The 18,381-nt window shown below is 38.1% G+C and overlaps 4 protein-coding genes across 4 annotated transcripts; 1 reads left to right on the forward strand and 3 right to left on the reverse strand.

Annotated features, from left to right (window-relative positions):
* The first annotated feature begins 421 nt into the window (after positions 1-421).
* On the forward strand, positions 422-2,418 carry LOC106452736 (protein AE7-like 2). The gene is made up of 5 exons (XM_022703761.2): positions 422-1,114; positions 1,246-1,362; positions 1,445-1,544; positions 1,663-1,708; positions 1,803-2,418. Exons 1-5 carry the CDS (start codon positions 1,023-1,025, stop codon positions 1,877-1,879), a joined length of 432 nt encoding a protein of 143 aa, XP_022559482.1. The 5' UTR covers positions 422-1,022; the 3' UTR covers positions 1,880-2,418.
* Positions 2,419-2,801: 383 nt separating this feature from the next.
* On the reverse strand, positions 2,802-6,647 carry LOC106454271 (pre-mRNA-splicing factor CWC22 homolog). The gene has a single exon (XM_048759323.1). It carries the CDS (start codon positions 6,078-6,080, stop codon positions 4,602-4,604), a length of 1,479 nt encoding a protein of 492 aa, XP_048615280.1. The 5' UTR covers positions 6,081-6,647; the 3' UTR covers positions 2,802-4,601.
* Positions 6,648-6,801: 154 nt separating this feature from the next.
* Positions 6,802-9,407, reverse strand: LOC111206562 (transcription factor MYB3R-3). Its single transcript, XM_022703760.2, has 8 exons — positions 9,150-9,407; positions 8,816-9,000; positions 8,679-8,730; positions 8,550-8,607; positions 8,285-8,379; positions 8,095-8,198; positions 7,882-8,010; positions 6,802-7,799 (listed from the first exon to the last, which is right to left on the reverse strand). Exons 1-8 carry the CDS (start codon positions 9,204-9,206, stop codon positions 6,944-6,946), a joined length of 1,536 nt encoding a protein of 511 aa, XP_022559481.1. The 5' UTR covers positions 9,207-9,407; the 3' UTR covers positions 6,802-6,943.
* A 4,349-nt stretch (positions 9,408-13,756) lies between these two features.
* Positions 13,757-17,954, reverse strand: LOC106454270 (glutathione S-transferase T3-like). Its single transcript, XM_048757619.1, has 3 exons — positions 17,951-17,954; positions 14,029-14,475; positions 13,757-13,875 (listed from the first exon to the last, which is right to left on the reverse strand). Exons 1-3 carry the CDS (start codon positions 17,952-17,954, stop codon positions 13,757-13,759), a joined length of 570 nt encoding a protein of 189 aa, XP_048613576.1.
* Between the last annotated feature and the right edge of the window lie 427 nt (positions 17,955-18,381).

An 18,381-nucleotide genomic window follows, 5' to 3' on the forward strand; every position in this document is an offset into this window, starting at 1 on the left:
GTTCGGTTCTGATGTATAGAAAACTAAAAATATCAAAATAACTAATATATCTGAAACGAGTTCAGAATATTTGTACCAAAAATAACTATATTATTCGATTCAATCTGATCTTTTGAAAAAAATTAATTATATAGCGACACATCTAAAATATATAACACTAATCATGAAAAATAAATATTAATTTATAAAATAAAATAACCAATACCCGCGCGGACGCGTGGATCAAGCTCTAGTATGTAATTAAATTTGTATGTAATATATTATTTTCTTTATAGATAAATTTAAATTATATAATGAATTTTAAAATTTTAAAAATAATTTTAATGGGTTATCTGAACCCGAGCCGAACCCGCAAAGATCCGAACCGAACCCGAACGAATACTTAAAAAAACTCGAATGAGGCTGAAATCTTTGACTCTAAAAACCCAAAACCCAAATAGATCCGAACCCGAATGGGTACCCGAACGCCCACTTCTAAGAGCATCTCCAACCATTAACACTATTTTAGTGTCAAAATCACACTATTTTATTGCAATTTCAACACTAAAAACAAGTTTTTCTCCAACCATAACACTAAATTTCACACTAAAACTATTTTATAATATTATATGTATTAAGTTTCTTATTTATCATTTATTTAATTGTATGTTTTATTAATAAAATAAATAAATAGTGTTTTAGTGGGATGAACATTATTTTAGTACGGTGAATAGTGTCACACTAAATTTGGTGTGAAATTTTAGTGTTACATTAAATAGCGTAATTTTTGCAGTTGGGTTTGGAGAGGTTTTGGTTAAAAGAACCGTACTAGAATAGTGTTTTGGAGCTGGGCTGGAGTTAGGGCTGGAGATGACATGAGTAGTTCTTTTAAATTCCATCTTCTCTTGTCGGGTTGTTTTGGTTGGGCCTCCAACTGTACCTAAATTAAATGATGGGCCGCGTACAAACCGTGCGTTTTACGTTGCGTGACATATATACGCCAGACTTAACATCTTGAGGGCTTCTATGTTGAAGAGAGAAACATGAATTCTAGATTGGTTAATGAGAACCCAATTGTTTACCCTAAGAAACAAGGGCGTGTTCGTACTGATCAGAGCAACACGGATGAGTACTCTGCAGAGCCAATAGACCAGCTCGAGATTTTTTATATCCTTTTTAGTTCTTAATCCGTTGCAAACATTAAAGTTTAAATTTCTCGTCGTTATGCCTATTATTTGATCAACCTATATCTTTTGTTCCTTGACGATCTACAAATCATATAAGAGACATCAAAGATCCAGAGCATTCTGAGCTTACACTAGAGGACCTCCGTGTGATTACAAAAGAATCTGTTGAAGTTGATGACGCCAAGAGTTACGTTAGGTAAACAACCAAGAAAGTTAAGTGGGAATTTACTTCTTTTTCTTCAGTCCAGTCTGCTAAATTGTGGTGTCTTTTTATTCAGAGTTACACTCACGCCAACTCTTCCACATTGTCACGTCCCCCACCTTATTGGCCTTTGTATCTACTCAAAACTTCTTAAAAGCCTTCCTACTCGATTCAAGGTTACAAGGATCGGTTGCGATTGAAAATTAATCTGTTTCTTTAATAATCATCAGAGTCGTTAGGGCTGACTGAATGTGATTAATTCTCTTTATTGATTTTGTGCATATTTATGTTCAGGTCGATGTTAGAGTGGCACCAGGGAGTCACGCAACGGAGGCTGCAGGTACAATATTTCAGACTGCTCTTGTTAAACCAGTTTGGGTATGTAGTTGAGATCAAAGTTTCAGACTGATTATTAAATTGGTGAAAATTTGCAGTCAATAAACAATTAGGAGATAAGGAGCGTATAGCGGCAGCACTTGAGAGTCCCTACTTTGTGGATCTTTTCAACTAATGCTTACAAATATGTGATTTTGGACCCATCTAGTTATGGCACATTCGTTTATGATTTAATCTTTGTCTTTAGTTTCTTATTCCAGTATCTTTATATGATTACCATACTTCAGAACTAGAGCATGTAATCTTTATTGTGATTCTTCAGCTTCATTCTCTAATATTTAATGACAGCTTCTTGCTATTACTCGAATATCTTCAAATATCTCTCTAGACAAGTTTCTTGTTACAATTATGAACTTGGTAATTGAGGTTTCTCCTTTGAAAATATTTCTACTTGTTGTGGCAAATTAAGCAGGAATATTATGTTTTAGGTGCTAGAAAAGCAACAACAGATACAAAATAATATCACATTAGTGGAACAAGAAAGCTAATTTATGGAAATAGAAGTGATCCTCGGCTAATTAATGGAAATAGAAGTCATAGGATCGTAGCTTTGAAATATCTTCTAATTTATTTTGAAGATTGTCAAACTATCCTCAAAATAAGAAAACCTTCATATCATAATACAATAAGAATTACAGTAGGATTTCTTATTTTGTAATAGGTTCTAGGTAGGAACTAAATTTGCACTCAGCTCTAGCCTTGTTTTCCAATATTATAAATAAGTGATTCATTCCTTCTACATAATAGAGAAAAAATGAGCAACAAAAGCAAATGGTTTTTATCTTTGTATTTACTTTCTCGGCTAAGATCTCCATAACAATGAGCAAACCGACAATTAGCAAAGTTGATACGAACAAAGACAATTCCTTGAAAAATTCTAATAAAGTCAATGTTCTATGGGATGCATAATATGCAAAGTTCCTTTTGATTATGATCTCACAGATCTTAGAGGAAACATTGACATGTCTTGAAGCAACTCGATGAAAGTTTTGTATGTAACCCATAAACCTTTCATGTCGAGCTACGTTAAAGATCCAGACTGTCTGGACTTGTCGTAGAGAAACAAAATATCAACATGGTAAGAACTAAGAACTCGAGAACAACTGATAGTGTTTTTTTTCTAGATGAGCTGATTACTTCTTAATTTAAGGAGTTTATTCAATTAACTTAATCAATTGTGTTCTTCTTTTTCTTTCCGGTAAAAACTATGAGAAGAACTAATATTGCCGACAAATATCAGATACATGAGTTATGTTTGGAAATGATCGAGAATAGTAAGCACCTCTTGATCATTGCCGGATATAGATTTCATAATTTGCATAGAGGGATTCGATCATTTGAAGAAACATTAATTTATTTATAACAAAAAAAATTATTAAGTTGAATTCGATGAAGTAGATACAATCCATTATATCCAAATAATACCAAACTAACTAGATATTATATGTATAATTATATATCTAATTAAAAAAATATATTATTTAAAATAAATTATGTAAATGCAATCCATTATATCAGATTAGTTACATATCTAATTAAAATAATATATTACAAATATTATACTGCATGAGTGAACAGTGGAGAATCACCTAGTTCTAGATTGGTTAATGAGAACTCAATTGTTTACCTAAGTAACAAACAATGGCGTGTTCGTACTGATCACCGATGAGTACTCAGTAGAACCAAGACCAGCTCGAGATTTTTGATATTTTTTATGTTCTTAATTCGTTACAAACATTGAATTTCTAGTCGTTATGCCTATTATTTGATCAACCTATCTTTTGTTCCTGGACGATCTACAAATCATTATAAGAGATATCATTGGAGAGCTCCGTGTGATTACATAAGAATCAGTTGAAGTTTATGATGCCAAGAGTTACATTAGGTAAGCACAAAGAAAGTTAGTGGGATTTTCTTATCTTTTTCTTTAGTCGAGTCTTCTAAATTGTGGTATCTTTTTAATTATGCAGAGTTACTCTCACGCCAACTCTTCCACATTGTCACGTCCCCCACCTTATTGGCTTTTGTATCTACGCAAAACTTCTCAAAAGCCTTCCTACTCGATTCAAGGTTACAAGGATCTGTTGCGGTTGAAGATTAATCTGCTTCTTCAATAGTCATCAGAATCACTAAGGCTAACTGAAGGGTGATTAATTCTCTCTATTTATTTTTTGCATATTTGTTTTCGGGGTAGCACCAGGGAGTCATGCAACCGACGCTGCAGGTACAATATTTCAGACCACTCTTGTTTATAATAGTTTTGGTTTGTAGTTGGAACAAATGTTCCAGTCTGATCCTCAAATTGGTGTAAAATTGCAGTCAATAAACAACAAAGCAATAAAGATCGTATAGCAGCAGCACTTGAGAGTCCCTTCTTTGTGGCTCTGCTCAACTAATGCTTACAAATATGTGATTCTTGATTCGGTCTGATTCTCGATACTTTCTTGTTTCAGTCTCTTATCTGACAAGAACATGAGCCCTGTAGTTGATCTTTGCTGTGTTTTTTTCTTCCAGCTTCATTCTCTATTTAATCACAACTTGTACTACATGATTAGAGTCTGGACAGAGGTGTTAGTTAACCTTGAACATAAATTAGGCTCAACAAAGCATCAGTAGAGATACAAAAAGGATTGAACTAAAAAGATATTGTGTCCAAATACAAAAATCATAGCTTTAAAACATATTTGAATTTTTTTTAGCTCATCAAAGTAAAAAAAAAAAGAGGCAATCGATATGAAAAACCTTTATTTGATTTTCTATTTAGTAGAGAGCTTTTACACTAATCAACCTCTTCTTCTTTTAGTCTTCTCCGTCTCATCTATAAATCCTCTGACGCTTTAATTTATCAGGAGCTGCCTGAGTTTTTCAGTGATGTCCCCAAGTCCAATAGAGGTGAAGAAGTTGATGGAGAACCTCATGTTCTTAGGATGGTCTTTGGGGAAGATTGACTCGAAAGTCTCCTCCATGGTCGGATCCTGAAGCTTCTCATTCAAAGCTCTCATCCCCATTTGCTCACAGAGTTCTTGGAAAAGAATCTTGAGAAAGATACGGGAAGAAGATGTTGTGTCTTCCTCTGTCAGACTCACATTGGCGAGTACACGCCACGGAAGAGCATCCGTGGCTAGCACGTGAGCAAAGAAAATGGCTACATTCTTCGGTTTATTCGTCTCTAGACGATGAACCGTCGCGTACTGCCGCACAAAGAGATCCTCGAAACATTCTCTGTACGTTTTGCTTCTTAGGCAGAACCTTTGTGCTAAGTGACCATAGAAAGGACGATAAGTCTTCTCCTCAGCGCAACATTCTAGGATCATAACGCATAGCTCCATCTCCTGACCTGGTTCGAGTCGGATTTGGAGCAGCTTATGCCCTGCTTCCTCGAAATTAAGAGTCGACATGATCGTCTGATAAATTGTCCTCCTCAGACTTACAAGATCAGTTTCTGTATGGTCTTGTATAAGCGTCCGTTCATCATCATCATCATCATCTTCTTGCTCGCCAAGTATGTTCCTTTTCAGAAGCTCATACTTCTTCTCGTTGTGGTGGAACTCAGGGTCAGCCTTGTAGACATCAAGAGAAGTCTCAGGATCAGACTCATCATACAGAGAGATCACATGCATCACTTTCTCGTCCGAATCCACGAGATCCAACTCATCACGAACCGCTGGATAACCCTCGAAATTAGACCTCCTAAGAGCGACCAAAGACTCAATCAAACACCGAGACCTAAACTCCAAATCCCCTTCCTGAACAACCCTCCGAAAAACGTCGAAAATCACGTCGAAACGCCTCGGGGAGAGGTCAAGAAGCAAAGCTCCACACTCTCTCACAAACACAACAGCGACCTCGAGGGTGTCTTCCGTAGGCTTACGAAGAAGCATGTGTATAACCTCGAGGGCGATAATCTCGCAAGCCACTCGCTGGTTCACGAGATGCGCGAGGAACTTAACTACGGCCAGCAACAGAGGCTTGTCGCTACGTTCATAAGCCCGTCTGATCTGTAGAACCAACCTTTTCAACAAGAGATCGCCGATCGAAGGGAGCTTGGAGTTCACGACAGCGATCAAAGCGGCGATCACGTCGGTGAAGCTAGGAGAAGCGATCTGAGATTTCATGCATGATCTACACAAAAGACCTCTGCCTCTAATTAGATCCTCTTCGAAGAGCTCTAAAACTACATGACGCAGATTGTGAACGCTTACCTTGTTCACCAAGGCGTTGATTCTTCTCTTTAGCTCGTCCCATGATTCTCGCTCCGCGTCGATCGTTTTCTCCTTCCTTCTGAAAGCAGGAACATACACTCCTTCACCTTCCATCTCTCTCTCTGAATCGTTAGGTTTGTTTGTTAGTTTGAGTTCTGTAAGCTATATATATATATAGCCACTCTGTTTCCCTCTCTTTCCTTTTTTTTAGTTTGTTTTCCCTATTTCCTTTTCTTATTTGATTTTCCGCTTTTATTCCCTTTCCCTTTTTCGATAATGTAACAACTAAAAAGATTTATATGATATTTTACATGATTAATAATAATTTATTATGATATTGTAATTTATGAAAAATTGTTACATAAATAGTTTTATAATTCATAATTTTACATGTTTTATAAAGATTCACATTTTTTTTTATGTTTTATGGTTTTACGAAGATTCATATAATATAAATTCTCTCCGTTCTATTTTAATTTTCATTTTATATTTGTCCACACGGATTAAGAAAACTTTTAATTTTGTATATTTTCTAAATAAAGCATTATTACCTATACACATAATCACATTTCAACTAATAAAAAAATAGATTGGAATATAAACTCAATTTTTTTTACATTAAAATTATAAAACGACACTTGTTTTGAAGCAAAATATTTATTTTACAACGACATTTAAACAATATATTTCATAGAAAAATAAATTTACAATTTATTTGATTAAAAAATAAAAAATATCAATAAAAAGCATTAAAAATTCATATAATATATGATATATTTCTTTGTTCATCAAATTTAAATATGACATTATATTTTGGGTATTATTAACCCGAACCTAAGTAATGAGGTGTTGTGAATTATTCTTTGGTATAAATACAGTTTTAAAGTTACCCAAAAAATAAAATAAAAGATATTATCAAGAAAAACCAATAACAAAAATTCAGCGTGTAATGAAGAAAAAACAAGTCTTTCTTTTCTTTAGACTGGGAGTTGAGAGTCTCCCCCATCAAGCACCTTATCTTTCTCAGATGATTTGGTGTCATCATCAGCCTTCTCTTCTTCCGGAGAGATGAACTCAAGCTGTCTTGACTTGAAAACAGCTGTTCTTTTGGATCTTATCCGGTATGGAGGAGACAAGTTGTAAGCGTTTGATCCATCATTGCTCTCCTTCTCTTCAATATCAGGGCTCTCTGAGATCTCATTCACCTTCTGATCAACAACAACAACAGCCTCTTTAGCAGCTTCTTCATCTGTTTTCGTGGCCTTGTTGTCACTATCAGAAACAACAACAACAGTCCTGCGTCGTCTTTTCCTGAATATGGAAGGCGTGTTTGGGAAAGTTCTAGCAGCTTCCCTCAGGTAAGATTCAGGACTCGTTGGACGCAAACCGTTAAAGTACTCTTTTCTACTAGGCGGCGGTGGAGTGAAGAAGATAACAGGTGATGCGCTTGGACTGCAGCCGCATTCATACCCGTACATACGCTGCTTATCCGCTTCTGACGCCATGGAATACTCTGTTTGATGGTTCTTGTAGTAAAGATGGTAACCATTCTCCGGCGATGGCTCTGGGTTAGGTAACTGATCACTGGTCAGTGGTGAGGCAGCTACTACTTCTTCGAGAGGAGCAGAAGAGTTTAGCTGGTGTCTTCCGTCTTCATCTGGTTTGTTTATCTGTATAGCAGAATCCCTTCTCTGATAAAACAATGGACGTTTAGTAGCACTATCAAGAACACCGTTCTTTGCTGCTGAAGGTGGTAAGGCGCCATTAGCTTGGTAGAACTCTGACTTCTTCTTCAATGAACTGTTCCAGTGATTCTTTATCGAATTATCGGTTCTGCATCAAGTAAACCCTTTTCATTAAACCAAGAAGCTAAGCATAACTCCAGTGAAACATGCACCCAAGAAAGAGTATTTACCTGCCGGGTAAGACCTTAGCGATTTCAGCCCATCTGTTTCCGTGGACTCGATGAGCATTCATGAGAGCTAACTCTTCCTCAGGGGTCCAAGCCTCCTTGTTGATACCAGGGTTCAAATGGTTGTGCCACCTGCATAACATATCCAAAACCACATTGAAGCTTCTAAAAAAACTATAAAGAGAAAAAAGTGCTTTCTGCTCTCATATGTGTTACCTTTCTCGACATTGCTTCCCAATTCGACCTTCTAAAGACTTTGCGATAGTAGACCATTTCGCAGGACCGTATTTTTTAACAAGTTCAACGATCTTCTCATCCTCCTGCAAACAAAAAAAACCTTTAAAGCTCTCATACAAACAATGAAAAGCCAACAAAAAAGCAAAAGAAACAAGGAATAGAATGGAACCTCTTGCATCCAAGGTCCTTTAATAAGGTCAGGATTCAAAACTTTCTGCCATCGGTGCAGGCATTGAACTTCGGTTCTATCAGGGAAAAACTCAGCTGAACAAAAACCAAAATAAACACTAACTCAAACAACAAGAACAGTTGATAAAACTCATAGTCACTGTAAACAATTTAGAAGCGTATACACAATTGCATACAAGACTCCAACCACAAAGCTGTGACATCAATTAGAATCTAAAAGGGGAAAGGGAAGTGATAACGTTTACCTATTTTCTTCCAGCTCTTGGCATTATAGGTACAAACTGCTCGTCTCAATGTCTCATCCTGCAGACAAGTAAAGACAAACATCTAAAACTTCCGAACTAAGTACACAACAAAGCAATTCACTAACTAACCTCTTCAGTAGTCCAACCGCCCTTGGCTCGCCTTATAGGTCCACTCGTCCTCCTAAATATCAAATTCTCACATCATATGAACTTAAATTTGTAAACTTTATTCAATAAAGAGGAATAAGAAGGAAAATTAAAGGAACCTATGAGTAGGAGAGACAGTGGGAGGACTTGCAACAGCAGGAGGAGACTTGAGGAAACTACTACCACCACCACCACCACTGCCTTCAGATACAGAGGAGCAAGAAGCAGCTGTTGATTGCTTATTCTCTACACACTCATCCTCCTCCTCCTCCTCCATCTTCTTCACTTCTTCACCTCTTTCTCCCTGTAAAGATCCATATCTCAATTCCGTTAAGAGAACACCCAGATCTCAAAAAATCTAGGGTTTATAACAATTCTAATCACATGAATCTGTATCGATTCCCAGACCTAAAATAACTCAATTGATCACAAGAATCAGATTCGAGACCAAACCTCATCTGGAGGAGGAGGAGGAGAAGAGGAAGACGATGGATTGAAATTGAAGCTCATCGAGATTAGATTGATGGACCAATTCGGCAGGAGCAGAAGAAGGAGAACAAGAACGTTAAAAGACGAAACTTTATTCGAAAAAAACTTTGCCCGTTGAACGAGAGAGAGAGAGAGAAAGAAAGAGGAGAGACTTTGGATCGACACCGAGACGAATTAAAAAAAGGGTTTTTTTTTCTTTTTCAATTAGCTCTTTCTCTACCGTTACTCGTCTCTTCTTTTTACCATAACTAGTAGTAAGTAACCTATTCTCTCTCACTTGGGCCGGTTTATTCCCGAATAATAGTTCAACCAAACCAAACCGGCTTTTTCTTTTACAAGAGGTCAGTACAGTTACTTTTGCTACGCATTGTTCTCAACTGGTTGGTGAAGATAGTTTCTGAATTTGAAGAATGGTTTGCATTTGCAAGTTATCTAGAAGACATCAAGGTCCTACAAAGCAGTTTCCACAGCTCAGAGTTCATCCATATACCAAGGACGCATAATCAGTGCCGTCCCAATATATTTTGTGGCTTAAAGCATAATTATAAATAGTGGCCTATGCTATTTAATGATATTTTTATCAACATATTATATACAATATTTTAGTTTTAAGAAAAACATATTTTTGTTTAGTCCTGCATAAAAAGTTTAGATGAATAGTAGACTATTAATTGATACTGTACCTATAATGTTTAGTGTTTTTAACAAATAATAAATAACATTTTAGTAGTTTCTTGAACCACTTTTTTTTGTTAAAAGGTTTTAGAGAAAAATATTTTTGAACCATTATATTCTAACATTAGTTCTTTCTCACTTACACCTTCAATCACATTACATTCTTCTTTACTTTCTATAATTTCATATGCAATGATTGATGGAGATTAGAAAACCCCCAATGATAACAAATGGTTATAAATAGCAAAGATAATAGAAACAAAAGAAATAACAAATCAATTGTCCAAAACAAAAGATAAATACAATGTGAACATAATATAAAAACAGAGACATTTAATAGTTTAAGAAAAATCACAATACAGAAAAGAAAATACTTAAACTAAGAAGTCAAAAATAATATTTTTAACCACTCAGCTATATTAATATTTTGAAAATGTGGCCTCAAAAATTATAATTTTTTTTGTGGCCTGAAGCTCTTGCTTCATCAGCCTTATGGAAGGCACGGCCTGCGCATAATTCAAGGGCGGACAGTCTAGCACGCAGTGCAAGAAATCAACCCTCTTTTGTTGTCCATATGGATGTGGAGCTACCAGTTTGGTTTACAGAATCTATATAAGTCTGTTTGTTGCTGACAAAAAAAAAGGTATGAATCAGCTTTGCATTTAGTGAGTGATTAATCATATACATTAGAAACTCTATAAATTAATAAACAATATAAACTAATAATTTTTTCCTTTTAAGTTAGAACGGTTCAAAATATAACATAAATCAATAAAATAATAAAATAATAATATTTTTTTAAATAAATCATATGTAAATATATGGTCTCATTAACCATTACATTATTTGATTAATATTCACAATAATGTTAACTTTATATTTTTTAATTTATTATATAAAACTTTGTTCGTCAAAGTTGTTAACTAACATATTGCGACATGTGTCAATAAAATAATTAAAATTGTGACATATGTCAATAATAAATTACACCACTTTCAATTTTGCCGATATGATCATTCAAATAGTTCTTTTCCAAAGTATATATATCAGACAATATAAAACCTGCACATCAAGAGACGATCACTTTCTAAACATTTTTTTTTGTTATTTATCCAGTTCTTACTATATTCAGTTTTTATATGTTTGTGTGTAAAGTAACGAGCTTTAAAAGTCTAGTGGTTCTATAAGAAGAGAGGGAAGAATATGTCTCAGATAACTAAATCTGCTGTGGATAGACACCCAACGCCTGTGAACGCGGACAACCCTGTGCGGTGACCCTCGTCAGCGTACTAAGCGTCAAGATACCAACTGCACTCACTTCGCAAAACGAGATCTTCAGATGCTGGAGGCTCCTGGAGGCTCTGACAACCGCTATCACTGCAACATCATCAAAATGACGGCAGTCATGCAATAACAGTGACAGAAACATTAGTATAGTGCAAGACAAGACATGTTTTCTCCTTTGGTTATAAATTTAAAAGTTGTTTCACCCGAAGACGTAGGCAGTCTAAATAACGTCGACACTGCTGCACCAGATGTGTCAACCCCGCACCAGTAACCAAATCGCAGCCTAGCAGCTAAAAGTTGTTTTATTGTTTGATCAAAAAGAATAATGCACAATTAAGAAACTATTTTATTGTTTGATCAAAAAAAGAATAATGCATAATTAATGTATAACAAATCGTTTCAGAAGAGAGCATATTACATTGTTGTTTGCTGATTTGTGAAATTTAATGATCTACATTACAAATGACTATGTAAAGAAGACTTCAAGAGTAATGAATGAATCAAATACAAACTAAAATAAATCTTTAAATAGAGGAGGCATGAGCTTTGAGTTCGTGAGAGAGAAGCCTTAGAGTAGCTAAGAGCAAGATTAACCCATATACTCATATGGGTATCCTAATCATTATTTAACTAATTAAAAACAATTAAGATACACACTTAATAACCATTATGATTTTGGGCCTCCAATGGTTATATCTTATTTAATGGTTCTTCATTTATAAAATAATAATAAACTTTTTTAAAAAGAATTTTTTTTTATTAATTAAACATTGCAAATATAACATTTTAAACATAGAACTTTAAAAAAATATATAAAAACAAAGATTACTAAATTAAACGAAAAAACAAACAAACTCAGTTGTTGTCTTCAGCACGTCCAAATTTACGCCATATATGTTTAACCAAATCAGCTTTCAATTGTTGATGTATTTGTCTATCACGAATTCTAGTTCGAGCACTCATCATATTAGCGATATTTGAAGGCATATTTGTAGAATACGTGAGATCGACATGTGAACTTCCGTTGTCTTCAGCTTCTTGGAAATCTGAAACGTCAAACTGAATGTATCCATCTCGTTCGTCTTCTACTATTATATTATGGAGTATGATACAAGCTCTCATAATCTTCCCAATTTTGACTTTATCCCAAAAAGTGCTGGATTTTTGACAATGGCAAAGCGGGCTTACATGACTCCAAAAGCACGCTCGACATCTTTTCGGACAGCTTCTCGACGTTGAGTAAATAAAACTGCTTGCGGGCCTTGTGGTAATGGAATTGATTGGATAAAAGTTGCCCATTTCGGATAATTACCATCGGTGAGATAGTAAGCCAAATGATACTCTTTTCCATTGACATAGTATGTGACTTGCGGAGCTTCACCATTTATTATGTCATCAAAAACATGTGAGCGATCAAGAACATTGATATCATTTAAGGTACCTGGGGGTCCAAAAAACGCATGCCATATCCAGAGATCATATGAAGCAACCGCCTCTAAAACAATTGTTGGTTTACCCGAACCCCGAGTATATTGTCCTTTCCAAGCGGTGGGACAATTCTTCCACTCCCAATGCATACAATCGATGCTTCCTATCATCCCGAAAAATCCACGATATTCGCCAATATCAACTAAGCGTTGAAGATCAGCAGGTGTTGGTCTCCTCAGGTACTTTTCGCCGAATAAAGAAATTATTCCATCCACAAAATGTTCCAAACATGACCGAGTTGTAGTTGAACCGAGCCAGAGGTATTCGTCGACCGCATCAACCGCATTGCCATATGCCAAGAGACGAATGGCTGTTGTACACTTTTGAAGTGGAGAGAGACTGGCCCTTCTGAGAGCATCTTTTTTTGGTTGAAAGAATTGAATTTCATTGGAGAGTCGATGAACAATATGCATGAACAAATGTTTGTTCATTCGAAATCGTCGTCGAAATAGATTTGGAGGATATGTTGGAGTGTCGCTGAAATAATCATGCCATAAACGTAAATCGCCTTCTTCACGATTTCCTTCGATGTAAGCTCGGGGGGTTTTTTTTTTTTTCCCTTGATCAGCAATATTAATGGAGAAATTCTCGAACGCTTGATCATAATATTGATCAAAAGCATCATCCATTGATCCATCAAATGTGTTATGAGAAGATGATGCCATTTTTTTTTTGGCTTGATCTTCTTTGAATGGTGAGGTGGGAAGGAGAGAATTCGTGAGGCCTTGAGTTATAATCGTGAGAAGGAGAGAATGAGATTGGCTTGAGTTTGAATGGTTAAAAGGATAGAATGAGATTGGGTTGAGTTTGAATGGTGAAAAGGATGCCTTGAGTTTGAATGGTGAGAAAGAGATAAGAGTTTCTGTCTTGTGTCAATGGTGAGAAGTGAACAACAAGACTTTATATAGACTGAAATTTTAAAAGTGAACAACAAGAGTTTACAATCCGTAACAACTGCAACAAGACTGATAATATATTACATCGTGACACAAGATTCCAAACAGACTTGTCCAAGTACAACTACAAACAAGCGTCACACAAGAATCCAAAACAAATGACTCCAAGACATAATGTCAAAACGTGACACAAGACTCCAAATACTACAAACTGATCGACTCTGATTACTCCACTCCGTGATACTGTCTTGAAACAGAGACAACGTGACACAAGACTCCAGATACTACAAAGGCAGTGATTCTGATTGCTCCACTCCGTGACACTGTCTTCACCTTGTCTTCACCTGAAAGCAAGTACACACAAGAAAACGTGTTAACAAGAAAGACATACCGAGTTAACAAAACTACCAAGCAGTTATAAGACCAAGAACAATAACCACAATGTTAACAAGACCAAGAAACAGAGTTACACTTACACTAATTAAACATTAAGTCACTGATGAACTTCTTCTTGAGGGCTTCTTCATAGTCAGCTACAGGTTCTTTCTTTGCAATAAGAGAGTCAAGTATACTCATCTTTGACAACCTTTCCTTCACTTCCAACTCCTTCTGTTTAATGTCCCGCATACTTTGAAACCGATTCATAGAATTCTCTTCACTCATAGTCTTCTTCCCAGCGGCCTTTGATGCTTTAACACCCGCGGGACGCTTGTTTTCAGATGGTTGAGAAGCCGATGAGTCTGCACCGTCTTCACACTTCCTTTTCCTAGAGGTTCCTGCCTTTTTAGCACTTGACACTTCACACCACTTCTGGTCGTTTCGCAATTCCTTCCAAGCATGCTCCAAAGTGAATTTCTTCTTATGGTTGTTGAAGAAAATCTCATGAGCTCTTTTGAGGACATCATTCTCATTGCAACCACTGCTTGTAACACCCCCGAACCGTCCTAGGCATAGGTCAACCCACCGGCCAACAATCAAACAAGAACATGACCGACGGACGACCCACACCAAGGGTTGAAGATGAAAGGCCAACCGGCCAGCCAACAATCAAACATGAACATGACTGACCGTCCAACCCAACACCATGGTCCGGAAGCGCTACGTGACGGGTTAGGAACGATCCGGCCAGAGTCACAAAATTTACTCCACGACCTCGACCAGTTCGTCCACTAACAAGTCCCGCTGCGTCAAGGCACAAGGCTTGGCAACCCGTACCTAGAGTTAGCATTTTCCGTTAGATCGAGGCCTAAAGCTTTTCAACCCGTACCACGACCTAACGTTGTGTTAGACCGGACTAGTCAAATATCAGAGTACGCATGAAGCGCATATAAAACAATTACTTTTATTGATTTAAGAAATATTCATACATTGAATAATTCAAGACTGGGCCCGGCCTAATGCCAAATCGAGTCAACATAACACAATTCACAATACCGTTTACAAAAAGCATGAAAATCTACACCGGCGGTCCTAACGTCCAGCACCATGCTATCCAATCATCCTTACCTAAAGCGACCTGCAAAAAGGACAACGGAGTTGGATGAGTAATCTAGTATTACTCAGTGAGCTGGCGGCCTCTACCCGCAACCTAGACTCTAACCCAGACAACCAAAATAACAATCAATCTAGCCCTAGCATGCAATATAAGCTAAGGCTAAGCAAACCGTTACTAAGTTAGACTTGGCCTCCTGCCATAATCTAACTTCAAGTAACGGGAACCTGCATTTAAACAAGTCAACAACCAATCCCTAGTTAACCATATATACGCTTGAGTTCAGTACTCATGTAGTGTTAGACACTTAGACTATACAAGTATCATGAGCCGGTCGACCAACAATCAAACAAGAACATGATCGGCCAACCAATGATACCGCATAGCTTTAATATCCACCACCCTTCACAAGCAATCCCTCAAACACATACAGGCCAACGTCAGGCCTACACTAACAAAATACACACAAGCCTAATCCGGTACCTAAACCAGACTTAGGACTTAATGTCAGAACCTGCAAGCAAACAATCAACAACCAAACACAATCACAATAATAACAAGATAGTAACTACCAATGACTCGATCTTACTCGTAACACCGTATATCGGTGCTACATTAACTCGAGGGTTCCATAACCCTCTACGACACACTAACACAACACTCTAACCTGGGCCCTGGTGACTTCGTGTTCCTCCTCTCTATCGGCAATATCCTATCTCCCTACCACAAAGGCCAAAAGAAGGAACTTTCAACCGACCGCGGCCCACAGTCCTTCGGGTCACCGCGCGACAGCCCACAGTCCTTCGGGTCACTGCCACATTACACCGTCGTGTAATCACTCAGCCATAGGCCATGACCCCGTCTATCTGAGTCTTCCCGATCCAACGAATAAGGGGTTTCCTTGAACCCGCTGAATACGAGGGCGAGGAAACACTAGTCCACCCCAAAACATACCTAGCATGGGCGGGTTTCGCACCTGCTGTCGGCATAACACACACTCGACACAAGACTCCAACCCAAAACTAAACAATATATAGGAGTCTACGAAAATATCAACTAATACTCGTAGTCCAGCCTATATGGCATAGGACCCGTAGTATCAACATCACAACCATGAGATCGGCCTATATGGCCAAGATCCCTAAACAACAACATTATCACTAAACAACTCAACCAGTTAGTCACTCCTTTACCAAGAGATGACTAACCTTATTCAACAAGATTAATTAAACGAACAAGCATTTAATTAAATCTACTCAATCAATCTACTCAATCAAACCGTTACCCAGATAGTTCGGCCTCATGCTACGACACTATCTTTAAAGATAACGGGAATCTGCATTCAACCATATCAACACGCAAGAATATAAACCATGATGCATCCTAGTCCTAGTCAGGTTATTATCTCAGTCTTAATTCCATTTCATCTCAGCTAGCCCGTGCTAAACTGAGTCCGGTTTAATAAATAACCCCAAGGACTCTACCATGCAAGAATGTGAGCATTCTACTCTATATGAATACTCGATCTTACCTAAGTTCCAAGTGGAACTCAAACAAAACCAACTCACAGTGTTCTAGGCGAGAAGTAGCTGGTTGATCGGAGAGGACTTGGCCAAAACCCGAGATGAACGTCTTGACTGGACTGGACTGAACTGATCTCGACTTGGACAGAATCTCGGCTTCACCATGAAGAAACTGACAGGCCTCGACAAACTGATCTGGACTCGGACAGAACCTCCTTTAGCTTCTGGACAGTTCTTCGGACTTCCCGGCGGAGTATCAAGCAGAACTTCGACTGATCTGAACCCGTAGAACTGAACTAACTCCGGACGGCACCTCCACTTGATCATCAAAGGAACTGAGTGGCCTGGACGAATTCAGTTGGACAGAACCGTCCCTAGGCGCTGACTCGAAATCAGTAGAGAACTGACCTCGAAAACTCTCTAAAATTCTCGAAATAGCTCGGAATCACTTCCTTTATTTTTCTACTTCTCTCTCATGTTTTTAACTTGGTTTGGACAGGTCTGGATGTGAAGAAATGAGCTGGGGTCGTGGGGTATTTATAGGAGACACCAGCCAATCAGCTTCAGGTTGGTGGCAGCCCGTGTGTCGCTTCGCATGGCTCCGGACGCATGCGCGGCGGCACCTCGTGCTCCACATGTCAGGCTGCATGTCCAGGACACATGCAGGACGCCACCACTCCTCCCACATGTCAGGATGCATGCCTGGAGTGCATGCAAGAAGCCACACCAGTACACACATGTCGATCAGCATGCTTCGGTTGCATGCGCGGAGACACCTCGTGCTTGGTCGATCCACCTCGTGCTTCTACATGTCAGGCTGCATGTACAGCTTCCATGCACGGCGACACCTCGAGCTTCTGGAGACACTCAGCTTGTTAGATGCTTGACACCACGTTCTGAACCCATGCAACAAGCCACCTCGGGCTTCTTGGTCGGTTTACGCGATTTTTTACCCTTCCGGCAAATTTCTGACCCGTGATCAATCCCGAATATTTTTCCGCTCCCGTTCTGATGCTCTAAATATTTTTAATAGACTCCAGATGAATTCTGATATCCTGTAAAAATATTTCCCGAGCCTCCGGCTTCCTCGAAGAATTCCATAATATCGAAATTAGGGTTTTTACCCGATTTCGGGTTTTCCCCGTCGTGCTTCGATCCCGTCGTGCTTGCTTCCCGTCCTGCTTAATTCCCGTCCTGCTTCCAACTTATTATGTCTCCAGAATAATATTTTACTGATACGAAGATTTTCCGAGAAAACTCAGTAATGAAGAAACGTCGGTCTTCAAAACGTCGAGCTTCTGAAACGTCGTGCTTCCAAAAATGTTATGCTTCCAAAACGTCCGTCTGATCAATCTAAGACATCTTATAACTATGGTCGAGCAACTTATTCGACTCATAGTTCACCCATGATCACTTCTTCGACCACCTCGTTCTTCGAAATTTCCCGATCGATCTTTACCGCCCACGATTCGACCACCACAAAGACACTCGACCATTCTCTCTTTTTTTTTTTTTTTTTTTTTTAACGGGTTTCTACACTGCTTCTCTCCCTAGTTGCAGATCCGTACGCGCCACAGAATTTGTAGACCAAGTCGTTCATCTTGTGCCAACGCTGCTTACAATTATTATCCGTTCTCTCCTCGGACCCAGCTGCCTTCGGACTTGCTGCAAAATAGGTTGTAACTCTCTTCCAGAAGTTGTTTGATTTTTGCTCGTTGGAAACAATTGGATCCTTGCTCGTGTTGAGCCACGAGCTGATCAGCAGAATATCATCAGTAGGAGTCCACGTCTTTCGTTCCCGCTTCTCACCAACATTGGCACAACCAACAAAAGGA

This window comes from Brassica napus, chromosome C5 (genome assembly GCF_020379485.1).
Source record: "Brassica napus cultivar Da-Ae chromosome C5, Da-Ae, whole genome shotgun sequence".
NCBI lineage: Eukaryota > Viridiplantae > Streptophyta > Magnoliopsida > Brassicales > Brassicaceae > Brassica > Brassica napus.